This window comes from Buceros rhinoceros, unplaced genomic scaffold, assembly GCF_000710305.1.
Source record: "Buceros rhinoceros silvestris isolate BGI_N320 unplaced genomic scaffold, ASM71030v1 scaffold11302, whole genome shotgun sequence".
NCBI classification, from domain to species: Eukaryota; Metazoa; Chordata; class Aves; order Bucerotiformes; family Bucerotidae; genus Buceros; species Buceros rhinoceros.
This window is the reverse complement of record NW_010399502.1, coordinates 24,432-43,018: the sequence shown is the minus strand read 5'-3', so window position 1 is coordinate 43,018 and position 18,587 is coordinate 24,432. Positions and strand designations below refer to the sequence as shown.

General features: G+C 43.2%; 1 protein-coding gene across 1 annotated transcript in view; it reads left to right on the top strand.

The window, feature by feature from the left end:
• Nucleotides 1-14,847, top strand: part of GART (phosphoribosylglycinamide formyltransferase, phosphoribosylglycinamide synthetase, phosphoribosylaminoimidazole synthetase) — a 34,722-nt gene extending 19,875 nt beyond the window's left edge. The window contains exons 14-22 of the mRNA XM_010131507.1: nt 459-657; nt 3,843-4,091; nt 4,453-4,605; nt 6,405-6,608; nt 6,957-7,088; nt 8,348-8,478; nt 9,995-10,136; nt 13,202-13,317; nt 14,557-14,847. Coding sequence (XP_010129809.1) covers nt 459-657; nt 3,843-4,091; nt 4,453-4,605; nt 6,405-6,608; nt 6,957-7,088; nt 8,348-8,478; nt 9,995-10,136; nt 13,202-13,317; nt 14,557-14,739 — 1,509 coding nt within the window. The 3' untranslated portion in view covers nt 14,740-14,847. The remainder of the gene's footprint in view (nt 1-458; nt 658-3,842; nt 4,092-4,452; nt 4,606-6,404; nt 6,609-6,956; nt 7,089-8,347; nt 8,479-9,994; nt 10,137-13,201; nt 13,318-14,556) is intronic.
• The last annotated feature ends 3,740 nt before the right edge of the window (nt 14,848-18,587 follow it).

Below are 18,587 nucleotides of genomic sequence, written 5' to 3'. Positions count from 1 at the left end.
TGCCCTCCTTCAGCCAAAAGAATTAAATAACACATTTAACTTCTGGCATTTAAGTAGCCATACTTGAAATGATGCTTAAAATCACTCGTTTTTAATATTAAGCATGTAATCAGGGACTCCGCTTCATGAAGGTAGAATCTCCACCCTCCAAAAGATTACTCACGGGGAAAAACATTTAATTATATGGTTGCTATTGTGTTTTGCAAACAGCCGTAAAACCCTTTCCAGTTCAGTCCCCTTCCATAAAGTGCCTTTTATATTTGCCAATTAAGAAAATAACGATTCCTAAAATCAAATGTTAGGAGAGGCTCGTCATTAGGGGATGATAATAAATGGAGCTGCTCCTCAAAAAGCATCTAGAGGAACAGAGTGATTTTGATCCCCTTCCATTGCAGACTCTCCGCTTGCACTTCAGTTTCTCAAAGCTAACCAACAGGTTCTCTTGCTGTGTTTTGCAGATTGCACAAGAGTGTAAGAAACACGACACCATAGGTCAGGACCTGGTTGCCATGTGTGTCAATGACATCCTGGCTCAAGGAGCAGAGCCCCTCTTCTTCCTGGACTATTTTGCCTGCGGCAAACTTGACGTTGAAGTGGCTCAGGGTGTCATTGCAGGAATAGCTGAAGCTTGCAAAAAAGCAGGATGTGCTCTTTTGGGTATGAACACTCTTCCTCGAGGGATACGAAAAATCTTTTGTAGTAGCTTTCTAATTGTTTTTAATGTGTTTGTTTTCCTACCCTACTGAAGAATCTTAGTGGAGAAAAAAACCCCCAAAGTGTCACATGTCTTTGCTTTCAGAGAGTATATTTTCTACCCACTGGAAGGAGACAGTACTCTACAAATGTTGCCATTATTAGCTCAGGAAGTTGCATATAAATTTTCTTAATCGGATCTTTTCTTTTAACTTTGTAGCTATAACAGCTACCTTAAAAATTAATAATTTATGTATTTTAATTCTTTGCCTTTTTCAAGTAAGTTTAAAACATGCCAAATAGGTTTGTTTATTTTTATCCGTTATCCTAAAGGAAATCCTCAAATTTTCCTGTAGAAACAAGGTTTATATGTGTTATTGTGCATGCCTGCATCTCTTTGTGTGTGTGTGCATATTATCCTTTGAACCCCTTGGCTGATTTTAACCCAGTTTGAGAGGAAAGCTACATATCTCACAGCTATTGTGTTCCCACAAGCTTCACAAAACTAGAAAGCCCAAGAATGCCCTTACGAATGCGACAAAAGCTTTGGAGCTCAATACTTAAGACACAGCAATTAACCACAAGACAGAAACATGAAAGAAACCGGGTTTCATTAGTTACAGAACTAACAGCAAAATTAGACTTGCTGAAGACTTATTTCACCGAGATGAGCATATTCCAGGATGTTAAGACTCAAATGTAAACATTTTCCTTTTCAGCTCTGTGATACAAGAACATAATACGTTTTATTGACAAATTATATACGTATTCTGGTATACAGTAATCTTGTTATCCCTGAAAATTATACAGTATTTCACTTCTTGAATCTTAAAAAATACAGCTTCAACACTGTTCAACTCAATAAAAGTATTTCTAGGTCAGTGAAAAACATTCTTTTCTATAAGTCTTTATAAAAGGGGGACAACACAGAGTTAAATTTTAAGGCAGTGAAACCCAAAAAGTTCAGTTTCCTTACATAGATTTTGGGGTTTTTTGTTTTTGTTTTTTACAAAAGCAGATGTGGAGAATTACCATGATCTTTTAAAAAAGACCTTTAATTTGAGACTAAAATGACAGTTCAAGCATCTTAACTTAGGTACCACTTTATAACTGGTAATACAGTAATTCTGTCCTTTTTCCCAATTCTTTAAGAAAGGTAGTAACAAAAGTATTTTCTAAGTGGGAGTGTGTCTTTTTGAGATAGTTTACAAGCTTTGAACAAGATATGTTCTGGTTTAATTTTTTCTGCATGAACTGTTGCCTTTGTATTAAAATGATTCAAGATTTTCAAATAGAATCAAGCCCTTCATACTTCAGCATAAGTTATGTGAAATCTCGCTATGAAATTACTTACTGAAATGTCAAGATTTTATTTCCAATGGGAAATCTTTAAAACCGCAAAGGGCTTTTAAAGTTGTAAATTAGTTACCAGAGCATAAGTTCTCAAAATGGTAAATGGGCTAGCAAATATCTTTTTGTGCTAATATAAAAATACGTCCAAACTCCTAAATAAAACAACCATGATTTGTTCTCCAAAATCCTGGCACTCTCAGACAAGAAGGGACAGAGGTGACACTGTAACTCTGACCCTAAGGAGGAAATGCTTTGCTGAAGCCTGAGTCATCCAAATGAACTGTGGTTTGGGCTCCAGCTTCACCCATGCACTTCACTGTGCAAGTACATACCGTGTAGATCTGTCTTAGCCTATCTTCCCTTAAAGGTCTCACTTGAAGCATGTTCCTATCTTGCATTTCTGCAACAGCTGAATATTCAGCTCAGCCACCTTAAGCTCGTCACACCACCTAGAGAGCGAGGTACTGAAGGGCTTATCTGCTTGCTTGGTTTTGCACAAACATTATTAAATACAGATTTAAACAGATATATCTAAGCAAATGAACTCTGGTTTTAAAGCTGGTTATGGCAATGGGATGTAGAAACCGGGAAACGCTTCCAAAGAATCTAGTATTGAGCAGCGTCAAGCACTGAGCACAAGAGGAGCTTGGTGGATTTGGAGCCCCTTTAGGGACATTTCCTGGAACCAGACTTTTTTTGTTGTTGCAGGAAAGTGGTGAGTGCAAAAGAAAAGCAAGACGGTACTGGTCAGTGTGTTGGGCAGAGGTCATAGTGTAATGGCCACTTAATTGGTGCCAAATTGTTTTCTTGTAGGCATCATGACCAGCAGAGGGGTTTGGAGGAGAATAATGAGGCAGCTGCGAGGATAGGTGTGGAGAGTTCCTCCCCGGTATGAGGGGCTAGTGTGAAGATGCCTGCTGGGAAACTTTGGAGTGAGCAGGAAATGCTCATTTTATGTATCAGACACAGCAAGTTCCCTTCTCGAGGCTGAATGAGCCATGACAGGCAGAACACAGGTCTTCAACGGTGAAGACCGTCAGCTGATACCCGAAGGGCAGGCAGTAGGGGAGCCGGTGTTGGTACACATAGAGAGAGAAAATGCTCTTTACCGAGCAGTGCTGGGCACTTCAGTGCAAGCTAGGAAAATCCCCTTTTCAGACTGCACTCTGAAAGAGGTCAGCCAGAGAGAACATGGTTTTCAGGACAAAGCTGGAGGATGTTCTAATAATCAGGATATAAGATAAAAGCCTAGACAACAGTTCATCTGCATGGATGGGTAGGAAAGGCCCCTCTTTTAGATGTGTTCTCCCAAAACACTCCACGAACCTTAGATGTTCAGAGGGGGTGTGATAATGATGGCCAGGTCGTGGGCAGGAGTAGCAGACAGGATAGCGCTACATACTGAAACTTGATGAAAGCAAGTGAGACTAACAGATATGTTGTTCCTTTGATGTCCTTGGATGAACTTCTTGTATCTCTTGTATCTTGTAAGTTTTTCGCAGAGAATATTAAACCTGGTAGAAATCTGGAAATACAAAGCACCAGTTAATGCTTTGATTTTAAAATGTGAACGCACAGCAGTTTGGTACTGGTTATCAGAGGGAGGGAGGAAATGTTTTCCCAGTTTGTTATTGCTTGTTCAGTTCACATTTTTAACTGGTTTTAATGATTGTCTATCTAATTAACAAACCTAGTCTGTTAATGCCTTACGAGTTTAAAATTTTGAAAAATTGCATGCCTACAGGTCCCGTGGGTTTTCCAACACCTCCTTTGTCTCTTTATTTTGGTTCCCACAGGAGGAGAAACTGCTGAAATGCCGGGCATGTATCCACCCGGAGAGTACGACCTGGCTGGCTTCGCTGTTGGTGCAGTGGAGCGAGGGCAGATGCTGCCCCAGCTGGAGAGAATTGCTGATGGCGATGTGGTTATTGGAGTAGCTTCTTCTGGGGTTCACAGCAATGGGTACAGCCTTGTAAGGAAGATTGTGGAGAAGTCATCGTTTGATTTCTCCTCTCCAGTTGGTGTCTCTGGCAATCAGACATTAGGTACCACCAATAATGCAGTTTCTTGCATTATAACTCAAACTTCTGAACTGCCAAATGTCACACAGTTCTTTTGTTGGTGTCTTTGCTTTTGTAACCTTTCTAAGACACCAAAAAAAAAATTTCATTCTTTAACATGTTATATCTTTTTTCCTGTGAGTCATATATGCAGGAAAGAAATTGAGGGAAGGGAATAAATAACAAAATGTAGACTAAAAAAGGTAGAACGTTCTGGGGTTTTTTCTGTAGTACAATGCTTGCTGGTGTCCAGCAAATTAATATTTTGAGATTTCCTCAATTTTATATTGATGTTAATTTATTTCTGTGCTGTAACTGGTCTTCTTTCATCCTCTTTCATTTACAGGAGATCTCTTGTTGACCCCAACTAAAGTCTACAGTAAGACACTGTTGCCTGTCCTCCGCTCAGGCCATGTGAAAGCCTATGCCCACATCACTGGAGGGGGCTTGCTGGAAAACATCCCCAGAGTTCTCCCAGAGTCCTTTGGTGTCATTTTAGGTGAGGTAAAAAGAAAAGCTATGTGTCATGGTTTAACTCCAGCTGAAAACCAAGCCCCACAGAGTCGTTCACTAACTCCTTACCGGTGGGAGGAAGGAGAGAATCTAAGGGCAAAAGTGAGGAAACTCCTTTCTGGGTTGAGACAAAGGCAGCTCAGTGGGTCAAGCAAAAGCTGCACACACAAGCAAAGCAAAACAAGGAATTTATTCACCACTTCCGGTCATTAGGCAGGTGTTCACCATCCCCAGGACAGCAGGGCTCCATCACACGTAATGGTGATGTGGGAAGACAAACACCATCACTCTGAACATCCACTTCCTTCTTCCGCCAGCTTTCTGTGCTGAGCATGACGTCATATGGTGTGGAATATCCCTTCGGTCAGCTGGGGTCAGCTGTCCCAGCCGTGTCCCCTCCCAGCCTCTTGTGCACTTCCGGTCGCCGGGGGTGCGCTTCCCCAGCCGTGCCCCCTCCCAGCCTCTTGTGCACCCCCAGCCTACTGGCTGCTGCTGGGGTGCTGGGAGCAGTGGCAAAGGCGATGGCTCTGTGCCAGCCCTGCTCGGCAGTAACGAAAACACCCCTGTGTTATCAACGCTGTTTGCAGCACAAACCCAAAACACAGCCCCACGCTAGATACTGTGGAGAAAACTAACCCCACCCCAGCCGAAAGCAGCACACTATGGAAACATCCTCGTGTTAATACGGATTGCTGTGGAAGCCTGCGTACGTAGAGCCGTGCCAACTGACTTGCTCTCCAGGAGCGAGACTTTCCTGTCTAGAAATGTTTGCTTTTTTCTTCATTGTTGCTGAATTTGCCCTTGTGCCTGAACCAGAGCTGGTCAAAACACTTTGTAGTCTTTAAGACTGCTCCCCATTGAATTCACTCCCCTGATGGTGATTGGGATTGGATTTTTTAGGAAACTCTATCCGTACTTGCAAAAATAAAACAACTTTAAAAGCAATCCAACGTGAACTGTTGCCATTTGCAATAACCTACAAAATTATGGCTAATGAAATGATACTCATTAAGACTTCAGTTAGCATTCAGATATGGTTACTATCTCAAGTACCTCTCATGCTATTTGACATACCTTAATTAATCTTCACCACAATCTCCTCAGGTACGCTAGAAAGAATATTTCACTTACGGAGAAAGTATAGTATGGAAAGGCAAATTACTTCCTGTGGGCTGTGTGGTGTTCTCTGGGTTGTAGAATAAAATGAGGGAACTGATAGTGAGTTTTACAGTGCAGAGCTGCATGAAAATCATCCTTCCACTTTTCCACAGCGGACACCAGGGTATATAAATGGGGACGGTACCATTTAAAGATAACACGACAAGAAAGAAACTTGCTGCCTTTGGAGTTCCTTTACAGTGGCTCATCCAGAAACATTTCTAGTGCTGCTGTAAATCATCCTTACCTTGTTGGAATTGGGGACAGCGTGGGACTTTTGTGACAGCTTTTAGGGCTATCGTTCTGGTACAGTAGTTTCTCTAGCAGCAGAGTTGTCACCTTCAAGAAGAGGATTTTCCAAGTACTGTTTCAGAGCCCATTTTGAATTACTGATTAATAGATTGCAGTAGAGCAATATGATTAATTTCTTCCCAGAGTGACACTCCCCAGCCTTGTTCAGTAAGGAAGGAAAAAACGTCCTGTTTCTGTGCGTGGAAGCTGATTTCACTCACGCTAATGCTGCTGTGGGTCTTCGTGCGTTCTGTCCAGATCTTGCCTCTAATAATTTTAGTATTTGTCCAGTGGTTGTGATTTCCACTTTTCATTTGTATTTTCGATTCTCTTCAGATGCTCTTACCTGGAAGATTCCTGAAATCTTTTGCTGGCTCCATAAAGAAGGGAACCTCTCTGAGGAGGAAATGACTCGGACATTTAATTGTGGGATCGGTGCCGTCTTGGTAGTTCAAAAGGAGCTGGCTCAGCAGGTCCTCAAGGACATACAGAGACACGAGTCTGCCTGGCTGATTGGAAAAGTTGTCTCCCTACAAAAAGGTTGTTCAATTTTTACTTTCTTTTAAAAAAAAAAAAGGGGGGGAGGGAAAGAAGATCCAAATTCCTTAGCTGGTGAGTCTTGTGGAGGTTAGCTGAAAATCTCTTAACTGACGACTTCATGGCTTTTTTTGTACAGGATGTTAAAATGACAACCCTCATGACTGTCACTTCGTTCTTAGTCCATAGAACATGTGCCTAGCCAATTCAGGTGTCACCAGAACTAGAAATAAATAATGATAAGTAAAACAGTGCCATTAATCTCTTTTCATGGGTACTTTTCTCCTCTCTCTTTCTCCCTTTATTTATGTGTTGTTTTGTTGTTTATTTTTTTTTCTTGCATGTGTTCAGGCTCTGCCCATGTTAAAGTCCTTAATCTGCTTCGAGCCTTGCAAGCAAATAGGTCACTGTCTATACACAGCCATATGCAAGGCAAAATCCAAACAAACAAAGTGAAGGTCGCAGTCCTTATCTCTGGAACAGGTGAGAGTTGTGTTCTTTACTACAGTGTAAAACAGACTATTGAAAAAGGAACATCAGCTCAGATTCAAAAGCTCTTTTAAGTCCTTGCAATTCTCCATGAAGGCTCTGGTAGGCTTCTAACAGGCTTTCAGAAACAGGCAGGATAGATTTTGTTCTTGGATTAATTTCAGTCACAAATAGGAAGATCTTTAACCTCTGCTGCAAACTGACTATGAATTGCATCTGTGTTCGTTTTATCTGCAAATTTCTGCATGTCTCCAGGTTCAAGCAGCCACTGCGTTGCACTATAGGGACAGCAGCATTATTTCACAAACAGAGCAGAATTTCTTCTTGCCACATGGTGGATGAAAGGCTGGACATGAGCTGACAGTATGCGCTCATAGCCAAAAAAGCTGACCATATCCTGGGCTGCATCAAAGAAGTGTGGCCAGCAGGCCAAGGGAGGTGATTCTGCTGCACTCTGGTGAGACCTCACCTGGAGTACTGTGTTCAGCAGTGGAGCCCTCTGCACCAGAAAGCCATGGCTGGAGAGGGTCCAGAGGAGGAGCGCAAAAATGAGTGGAGGGCTGGAGCACCTCCCCTATGAGGACAGGCGGAGTTGGGGTTGTTCAGCCTGGAGAAAAGAAGGCTTCAGGGAGACCTTATTGCAACCTTTCAGTACTTAAATGGGGCCTGTAAGAAAGATGGGGACAGTCTTTTTCGCAGGGACTGTTGCAACAGGACAAGGGGCAATGGCTTGAAACTAAAGGAGGGGAGATTCAGACTAGAAGGAAGGAATTGTTTACAATGAGGGTGGTGAGACACTGGTACAGGTTGCCCTGAGAGGTGGAAACATTCCAGGTCAGGTTGGACTGTGGGGCTCTGAGGTACCTGATACAGCTCAGGTCCCTGCTCACTGGAGGGATGGGGTTGGACTAGAAGACCTTTGAAGGTCACTTTCAACCCTAAGCATTCTGTGATTCTATGATTTAGGTGCTCCAGGTTTTCCAGTATTCTCACTTGCTAAGAAGTAGACCAGTATTCCAATTTCATAAATTACAGTTTATAAATTTAATTGCAAGTAAAAGCTCTGTAGCCTCCAGCTGTCAAATTCGGTTCCCAGTAAGATTAATTAAAGAAGGGTTATCGGTAATGTCAATGGTCTTTTGGATTGGGTCTCACCCACATCGTTGCTGCTTATTTAACATTTCTTCTAGCTGTTAACTATATTTATTCTCCATGAACAACTTGATATTCACGCACCATTTCCTCACTCGTAGGCACAAACCTGGAAGCCCTCATAAACAGCACAAAGAAGCCCACCAGTTTCGCACAAATAGTTCTCGTTGTTTCTAACAAAGCTGGTGTGGAGGGGTTAAGGAAAGCTGAAAGAGCTGGTATCCCTACAAGGGTAAGTATTTCTCATCTTAAAATTAGCCGTCATGAGCTGTGACTATAGCAGGAAGGCACTGTGAGATAATGAGTTTTACTAGGGTAGGAGATGGTTTGATAGGAAGCCTTAGCTTTTCATTTTTTTGTCTGTCATGAATTTCTGCCTTCGGGCAAACTACCTAACATGGGAAGCAAATTACTTCCTTTTCTCCGCAGAGCTGCTACTCACAATCCTGATAGTTTTGGGAACAGTCATATTGAATCAGTGCAAAACTTTCACAGTTACAGTTTAAAATTTGCCGTTTATTTACCTATAGTGCATTTAATATTTATTTAACATACATTTAACTGTAGTGCATTTACACTAAAGTAATGAGCTTTTTAATCTGAATTTAGTTTTAAAGTTACATGCTAAATAGACACAGTATTTCATTTGAATGAAATAGAGAGGTCCAACTCAGTGGGACTTTCCAGTGGCTCCCTGGCATTGCCTCAGAGCTCCCCAGGATGCATTCGAAGTGAAGTGTTCCCCTCAGTGCCACTGGGTCCGGTGCTGTATGGCTTTGCCCTTTGTGCAGTCCTTTGTATTACAGGTGGGGAATGCCACCGTTCTGACTTAGGAGCGTTTCACAGTCACCTCCCACTGATAACTACAGACAGAGGGAGGATACGGGCACAGGGCAAGCGTTGTTCATAACGGGTCATATTTGGGAGTACCCAAAGATCGCAAGAAAAATACATCCATGGTATGCAGGGAAGAACAAACACAGAATGAGGGGAAAAAAGACAGTGTGGGACTGCTGATGGTCTTGGTTGAGATGGAGAGTGAGTGGTGAAACGGAGGCACTGAGGAGCACCTGCTGTGCCTTGTAGTTCCTGGCAGAGTTCAGCCCTAAGTTGAGCTAGGCTCGGGTTCTAGTGCCCTCCGCCACCTTCCAGCCAGCTGCTTCTGGTCTTTGAAAGCTACCGAGGTAAAGCTGTAGGGATTAACAGGTACTTTTATTTAAAAGACTGGGGATGTTTTGAGATATGTAGCCCTGCCTTCTTTCTGCCTAGCTTAGGGGATGTGTCCTGAGTGATTACTCCAGAGTATTGTCCTCGTGCAGTAGGGGCTGTTCTGTGAGTCTGTGACTGGCCTTTCTTTCAAGGTTTTGTGATACAGTTTTTGGCAAGGTTCAACTGCTTAAAACTATCAAAGGCCTTAAATTGAGTGTAAGACTCCACCTATAAGACTCCAGGTTGTCCTAATGACCTACGTTTGTAGGATGTTAAATTGTGTCAAAATGCTGGGGCCTACAGCTGTGGTCCTAATAAAACAAAATTTTTTATTCTGGTGATTTCTCTGTGCAAACAGAAGTAAAGGCTGCACGTGTTAATGAACTGTTCTTCTTGCCATGGATGTGCACCCAGCTCAAGCCGCAGCTGGAGATTTGTTTTTTGATTATTACTCCAGGGCACCATTTCATTGTGCTCTTAGGGCTTTCAGAATAAATTAACACCGTGTCAATATTTCTCTGTATTTTGGGTTATCACAGGTTATTGACCATAAACTGTATGAAAGTCGCACTGAATTTGACAGCGCGGTTGACAAAGTTCTTGAGGAATTCTCAGTTGAGCTGATCTGTCTGGCTGGATTTATGCGAATACTGTCAGGTCCTTTCGTCAAAAAATGGGAAGGTAAGCACAGCATAGTACTGTGTGCATTTAAAAGAAAGTAATTTTATGGCTTACCCTCAGGAAAAAGAAAATGTGAAAAGGGACCATATTGATTCTGGCTTTGCAGGGAACTAGACTGTTCCCATCTTGTAAGGAAAAGGATGAGAAAGAGAAAGATGTGTTTTTGCCCTTCCTTCTGTCATTTCCACAGAGGTTTAAGGCAGGCAAGGGAAAATGCAAATCTTGTAGTCTTCGATTTATTAGAAAATATTTTAAAATAATGCTGTGAAGACTGTAGACCTCTGCAGACATGAGGTGCAAGGCAAGTTGTTGCCTAAGCAGTAGGTGTCAGCTGGGCAGAAGTGAGCATCTGGCCACTGACGATTCCTTCCCCTAACGAACGAGCTGCTTTGGCTGCGTTTAAACTGCAGAACAGGGCAGCGGTATGCAGTTCCTGCTAACAAGACCTTGCCAGTCTTCTGGTCAGACGTCCCAGGAGCTGTCTGAATCCAGGGGTTGCGTGTTCCACAGGCAGATCCAGATCTTGTTTGTCCAAAGTGTTCGCAGTGTCTCCATCCTGGTCATCTTTTACAATTTTTCCAGCTCTGCCTGCTTCAGTGGCTGCTCTCCCCACCCTAGTTGTTACATTCCTCTTCTTATCTCTTTCTGATTCTTTTAAGGAGTCCCGAATCACCCAGAGGCAGCTGCTCTTCTCACTGTTTGCTCTGCTTTGGGTTCGTTCACGGTTACTTAAACTGGTTCTTGCACACACCAGTTACAGGCTGGTCAGCCTATACATTGCGGCTCTCCGGGCAGCCTCTGTTGTTCACTTTTGCCTTTGTGTGACTTCTGTGTTTGTTACACTGGGTGTGTCAGGTGTTAAAGGTCACAGACCTTCAACACCTGAACTACTTTGCAAACCTCTCTTTAAAAGCAGTGGAGCAAATCAGGCATTCCTAGGAGGCAGTTCGTTTTATGCTAAAGCTGTCTGCCAAAGTCAGTCAGATGAATCGTGTTTGTTTCTCTCCATTTGTTACAGCGTACAGGAGATGAAGATGTAAAGCTGTAGTTAGGAGAGAGGAATCCCTCACTGCAAGAGATGTGTTTTGAGTAGAGTATCTCTGTAGAGGATGGAAGAGAACTTTCTCTAGTGCAGAGATCCTGTGCAAATAAAGGATGAGTTTAGTTCTCTCTGATTTAGGGACAGAGCACCTCCAGCGCTGATGATCGCCCTGCAAAGGACAGGATTTGCATTACACGTATGACTGGCCCAGAGTAAAAGACTTTCTTCAGTACAGGATGGTTAAATCATTTTTGAATGTCCAGCACTGAACTGAGTTTGAAAACAGATACCTCCCTGAGCTCTGACTGAGAGTATGTCTCAGTTAAGTCTTAGATGTGAGCTCAGACATACACGTCAGCTCAAGGATCTGTGCCAGCTAACAGAACCCTGCCTAGGCACTAGGCACTGACTAGCCTAAATAATACACCAGTCATCAATTCTTGTTGCTGCTCTCTTAAAAGCTGTTACTTTTTCTTTCTATCTATCTCAGTCACAAGAACAAAGAGTGTGAAATTAGCTGTGCAACTCTTTCTTCCCTACTGGCCCTGATATGTTAGTTCTGAATGTTAACATAAAGGGCAGATTGAAAAACAAAACAAAACCGAGCAAACAGAAAAACATGTTCCTTTAGGGCGGTTTCTGATGTTACTGCAATGAGAAACTGGGAAAACTCAAAGCAGAAATGCAGAGTGTTGTTTTCACCTCGCTGCCCCCCATACCTTTTTTTTTTATTATTTTCTCAAACGGCAGGCAGGGAGCTGCTGCTGCTTAAAAAAGGATATTTCTGAGAAACAAAACACATTTGAGATATTGTTGAAGATCAGTCAATACATTTGCCTCTAAGGTACTCAGGTCAAGATGTCGATGAGTTACTGCAGCGAGAGTGCAGGTTTCGTATGGTGCTGCCAGAAGGGACCTTCACTTCTCATTACAACATCACAAGCCTCTATTTTTGGTACACCGCTGCCTCTGCCAGCATGCAGCTCAGTCTCGCTGCCTGCCACTGAGGTGGTGGTCAGTGAATCCTGATGACATACACTCTTCCTAAACAGGAGGCATGCAGCGACGGTGTGGGCGTAGCGTACGGTGGTATAAATAGTATCGACAGCCACTTTTTTTTTATCCTGTAAGGGTTTGCTCTGAATCTAAGAGAAGATCTAGGGCTGTCAAGCATCTTTGGACTTCACTTTGGTCCAGAATGGGCAGGAGGACTTGTCACAGACATCCTAGGAGCAGACAGGGGAAGTCCGCCAGAAGAAAGAAGGTTTTTTCGTGCTTTAACCATCTCATTCCTGTAGTGGTGAGACCCTGAGGTCACAGGCAGCCGCTCTCCTTTGCTTTACAGCTAGGTAGGAACTCAGGCGCGTGCTTTCTCTTTTAAGGGAACCGTAAGGTGCAGGCTTCCCGGGGTTATAACCGTGGTCGCACCTGGTTGAGCTTTAGAGGTTACACTATCAATTTCCGAATCCCCCAACCAACGCTCTGCATGGAAATTAGTGGTGGTAGACAGGTGCTTTTCAGAAGGGCAGAGAGAAGGGCTCCTGTATGAGCAGCTGTTGTCTTTTATTAAGCCAAAACAGGTGTGGAGGAAAAGTCCCAGCTAAAGAATTTTTGCCCTGTCATGGGGGAAACCTGTTACGTCATTTGAAACTGTACGGAGTTTCTTACGGGTGCCGAGTTTGTCAGAAAGAGGATTGAGCTTGTGACCAAAGAAAAGAAGAACAAGATCCTGAGGGAAAGGACAGCTACATCAAAAAATTAATTATTATTAGTCACTGGAGAAATATGCTTTAGCTATGCAATTAATTGTAATTGATTGCTGTCTGTGGTTTTCTGAAACAGTGAGACATTCCGAAATGCTTTGGGCTGGTTATCTGCCAGTGTCATGAGAAAACAAGCGTATGCAAAAGTCGTGAAGAATCTTTTTCACAAATGTATTTTGTTCCTCTGTTGATTATGGTACTTTGAACACTCTGGTAAGGCTGAATGCTAAAAGACAATGACCTCACTTGTAATTTTCCAGGAAAAATACTCAACATCCACCCATCTCTACTGCCTTCTTTTAAGGGGGCAAATGCCCACAAACTGGTGTTGCAAGCCGGAGTCCGCGTCACAGGCTGCACCGTACACTTTGTAGCTGTAAGTACTTCCTTCTTCCTCCCTTTAACTCTGTCAGCCATTAGTCTTAAGATTTTCACCTCAGAGCCTGCTTGGAACAGCCTTATCCCATTCTGTTTAATGACCTTTTCTCCTTTGTTCCTTCATAACATTATTAAACAATATAGTGCTTTAGTTTGCAGTCCCCGGAGAAGGAACCGGAAGTTAATAGTCTATGTGGGAGTTCAAGCTTTATCTATCTACCCAAGTTAACTTCTTCCCTAAGCATCCCACTTCCACCAGTTGGAGGGGGGGTACTAGTTCATATAAGGATTTGGCTAACCCAAAGGCTTCATTACTGCACAGCACCAACTTCGTAGATTTTATCACGCATCCTTCCTTTGTTGTTACATTAAAAAAACCAAACAAACCCACACACAAAAAAATAAAAAGCAAAACACAAAACAACACTGGAAATGGCACAAGAAGCTTAGATCTGTTAAGAAGTAACCCAGTGCTTGTAGGAACAGAACAAATGTTCACAATTTATGTTAGTCAAAAACGAAGGAGAAAAAAGCCAGTGATCTCTCAACTTAGAAGATGCAAGTTTTTATCAGTTAAAGCAGCATTTTTTCCATCTTGTTCAGTTCTTGAGGTTGACAGTAACTAGTCTTCCCTCCTTTGATGCATTCTTCAGATTGTCCTCCCCTTTTCCACTGCTCCTGAAATCCGTTCTCATGATTTTTGCTTCCTCTCGGAAAAAGAGACAAAACCTATTTTTTCAGATAGGAGGAAAAGTGGCATTCCTTTCTGCACGATAGGACTTGGGGTTTCTTCTCTGTGTGGCAGTGCACTGAGAAGCAGTAACTAAACAGCAGGGATCTGCCTCATTAACACGCAAAAGAAGGATCTGCTGGATCCTCTAGTCCGGCTCTGTGCCAAGGCTTGGCTAATTCACTCTTCAAAACTGAAACATCATCGTTTCATCCAGTTTAGCCTATGACGTCCCCAGTTCACATGCATTCTGTTGTTTTCTGTAGCAGCAGTGTTACTGCCTCCTCTTTTTCTCCGAACCCTATGCTGCTGTTAGTGCCTCACGGGCCCACGTCAATGCCAGCATCTTTTCTGCACTCCTCACATTAGCCCAAATTCATGTTTGCTGTAATAACGTAATGATAAACAGAGCCCCAAGGCAGCTGGGTTACACTCACTGTCGTAGAGCTGGGCTCCCTCTTCTCTCCTCTTTCAACCGTACGGACTTTCTGGCTGTTGCTTTTGCAGGAGGAAGTTGATGCTGGAGCGATCATTTTCCAAGAGGCGGTTCCAGTTAAGGTTGGTGACACGGTGGAGACCTTGTCTGAAAGAGTGAAGGAGGCCGAGCACCGAGCCTTCCCAGCCGCCCTGCAGCTCGTCGCCAGTGGGGCTGTACAGGTGGGGGAAGCTGGCAAGATCTACTGGAAGTAGGAGCAGCATGTCCGTGAGTGTCCTCAGATGGGACAGCTGGGGTGCCTTAATTGGTCGAGACAGAGGTCATAGCCTAAAAACACTCACACCGTGTTCTCGTCACGAAGCATTTTCAACATAGAGTTTATTGTGTCACGTTCTCACTCAAATGGTTGAAGATTCAAAGTGAAATCTGGAGAAAGCCACAAATGGGGATGTTACCGCAGGGGGCTGTTCTCGGTAGTTTCAGCAATGGCTCTGTTACATCTTTCGTAATTATAATCACTTCCTTGGCCAACATTTTGGTTCGCAAACACTTCCTTAACAAAGAAACATTCAGGTGGTTGCGGAGAGGTCTAAGAATCTCTGAGATTGACTTTGGAACATCAATATTACTCTCTAACAGACCACATAGGCTTAAACAGGGAATTTTCTTGTCATGTGCTGTGAAGGATTTGTGAGGAAAAGTAACGGAATTGGTACAATGGAAGTGACAGCTAAAGGTAAAAAACTTTATTCATAAAAATCTCTAGCCAAAACAACAAAAACTGATTTCCCAACACACTAACTTTCCCTGCAGGTAATGAAGTGGATATTTCCCCATATATTGTCTGTTTTAATGTTGGTAGATCGTGTCTGGCCCCAATTCTGGACATATCCCATAATTTCAAATATTGGGTCTGCTATCAGTTAGATGCTAAACAGAATTAAATGTCTGCTGACCGTTTGCCTTTGGGTGTCTCCATGTGAATCCACACATGAATTCCCCTCAGAGATGTGTTCAGAGCCAGAAGAGCTGGGGGGAGGGGTTCTTTGTTTGAATGAGCAGAAGGGGAATTACAACTGGATACAAAAATGTGTCCTTGGCCGGTGAGTCGTTTTTCAAGAATTCCACTGAAGTTAAGTGCCTTTGTTCTTGGAATAGTATTTTCACCTGGAATGATACTGATGGAAACCCAGTAAATGTTACAAATTCGGGCAACAATAAGGTTTTTGGCAAAGTTCAAGTCTTGTGAAAAAGCACCGGGTTTTGTTCTAATGTCCTAGAAAAGTTGTGAAAACATGTTGATGTACTTACTAAAATGATCGTTTTCCCCCCATACAAACCAGCAGCACCTGACTGAAGCTGATTATGTATGTTTTAGAGGTCCCCTTTAATCTGGAAAAAGCTGATCTGTATTCTGTCCTTATGGTACTTCTGCATTGACGTAATCTCACTTTGGATTGGAAATAAAGTCTAATCAAGTTAAAAAATGAAATATCAAAATCTCCCCTTGGGATTCCTTTACCAGGGGCATAAGCTGGAGGAGGAGTTTGTGAAACAGAATTTAACTTTGTCTACGGTACAGCAAGTGGTAAATCAGTTTGGGAGGTGACAGATACGTGCACTCCTGCGTAAGTGAGGAACGAGTGTGGTGACCTTACTGTTTCAGTGGCCAGAGGGTCCGCAACAAAGAAACTTGCTGACAAAATATTCCCATCATCATTTGTCACTGAGGATAACGCTCAAGCAAATGCAGGGGAAAATGACATGGTCAAATTTAATTTGCTTGTAAAGGGCAAAAAATAAAAGCCAAGTCTTCAGCCCGGCATTTTTCTTTACAAACCTAACGTCCCACAGGCAAACTGCCCACCAAGGCCTGAAATCCAGCCTGTCTCCGCGAGAATGCAGAAGATGCAGGGAGCATCCAGCTCTGGCAGGGGTTCAGGCTGCACAAATTCAGTGCCTGAGCCGTGACAAAGTCAACTCTTTACAAAGTCAGAAGAAATAGTACTTAAATTAACCGGCACTTTAGAAGAATTAAGGCTACTAGGGCTGAAGTCACTAACTGTACAGTTAATAAGTGTAACGTTCTTGATAAACACTGTTTGGTCACTGCCAGAAGACCCGGGTGCTCCAAACCCAACACCCCATTCCATCACAGACAGCTTGAGCGAGACTCAGGTGTTTGCCACGTAACGGGATGACAAACGGGATTTAAACACCTACCTGTATTTCTAAAATGCATAAAAAGAAATTTCATTGTGAACTGGATCGTAGATGGCTTTGCTTCAATTACCACTCCGTAAAAAAGAATAAATAGATGAACAGACTATCACCACACCCGATCTCCGAGGAACGCCAGGCGCACAGTTAGAGCCGTTCAAAACCACGGTGATAGCTGGCAACCAATCAGAGCACAACAACTAGCACCCTGTTCTCTTTCAGCATTTTATTTGTTTAGAACAGTCAGTCATGCGTGCTGTGCAACTGAAATAATACACAACAGGAAGTTACTACACAGTTACAACAGACCGAAAGCAAACTAAGCCATGTGTTGATCATCACGATGACCTCTATACACCAAGCATTTGTTAACCTGGCTTTGTTACAGTTCTTCTTATTTCTCCCAGATCACGAAAAATACACATTCCTTACTCCAGTCATTGGAGCGCAAGAGACTCGTGCAGAATTCTGTAAATAAATGGCAGAGCTTACAGGAGGGAATTGTGTTTTTCTCCCCTCCACGGCTACGGAAACCCCACTGGCTACACATGTTTAAAAAAGGCAAAACTTAGACTTCTACACTGGAGCTCTCCAACACCCTGATACCGCTAAGAGTGAGATACACAGTATGCATGTCCCTCACCAGTACATGTAATACTAAAAGAAGAGTAGTTTTGTGTTGGTTTCTTTTCGCTGCATCTAATGGCTATTAGTAATCCTTCCCCTGGAAAATTCAGCTCTGGCTACTTCTTTTCTAATTAGTTCAGGTAGCTTCTTAGCTAGCTTGCTTCCTCTGATTTGCCACTCACATGTAAGTCAGTATTCTGGCAGATATAAAATAAGCTTCCCACAGCAAAAGGGTTTTGTTCAACAACAGTGACTCCCTGGACCAAGCCAATCATTCTGTCAAAAAGAAAACGGAGATTTCCCTGCCACTGCAAGTTAAGCTGAGGACATCTTGTTCTGCTGATTTCATGTATGAAGGAAGAAAAAAGTGCCTGACGTCTGGTGTTTCTAGTTCCTCTAATCACATACTCATCCCTCAGGATCTAAATGTTTTAATATGAAATTTGGGGTATGTCAGTGTGCCGCCCCTCCCAAGGAGCAGGGGAAAGCGTCTGGATGTACGTTCAGCGTGCACTGTTACATCGTACTGACAAAGAATCGGTGAATGGGAGGGTGTTCAATTTTTCTTGCCTTCCAAATGCTCCTTGCCTTGCCGGCCTTTGGATCTTCTCCTTGGCAGGCTCTGGCTGCCACACTGGTGCGTATGTTTGCACGTCCTCTTTTCCTCTGTACCCCGAGCTGCTCCCACAGTGGTGGGGCTCGCAGGGCCAAGGATCTGCTAGGCTCCAGCTTCCTCCCACAGAACTATGCCTTCACCCCTAATGCTTGTTCACCCCCAAACCCACACTGTGCCAGGCTGAGCTTCTCTTCTGATCTGCCCCAGTGTGCCTGGCCTCTTACACCTCACAGGAGCCGGACACCCTCTGGCAGCAGCATGGCTCCTGTTTGTGATTGCTTTGTGAAGCTCTTGGTGATCTGCACTGTGACGCAGCCAACACAAAATGATTCCTCAGGAGAATTAATTTACCTCTGAAGCACTAAAACATTTTTACAGCCTAAGCCCTCTCTTTGCTTTGTAACACAGTATTTCCTTGACAGATGAAAAAAACAGAACAAAGAAACTCAGAATCTGAAACGATACCTTGGCTTCCACCACTGATTCTGCAAAAGGAGTGTAACTAAAGCTGCAAGGGAAAAGGATCACAGCTTAGGATGGAAACCTGCAGCACTGATGTGCAGTCAAAGAGAAGCCCATCAAGGACAGCGAAGAGGACAGAGGAGGGACAAGGAGAGAGCAAGCCGCTCATTAACCTGG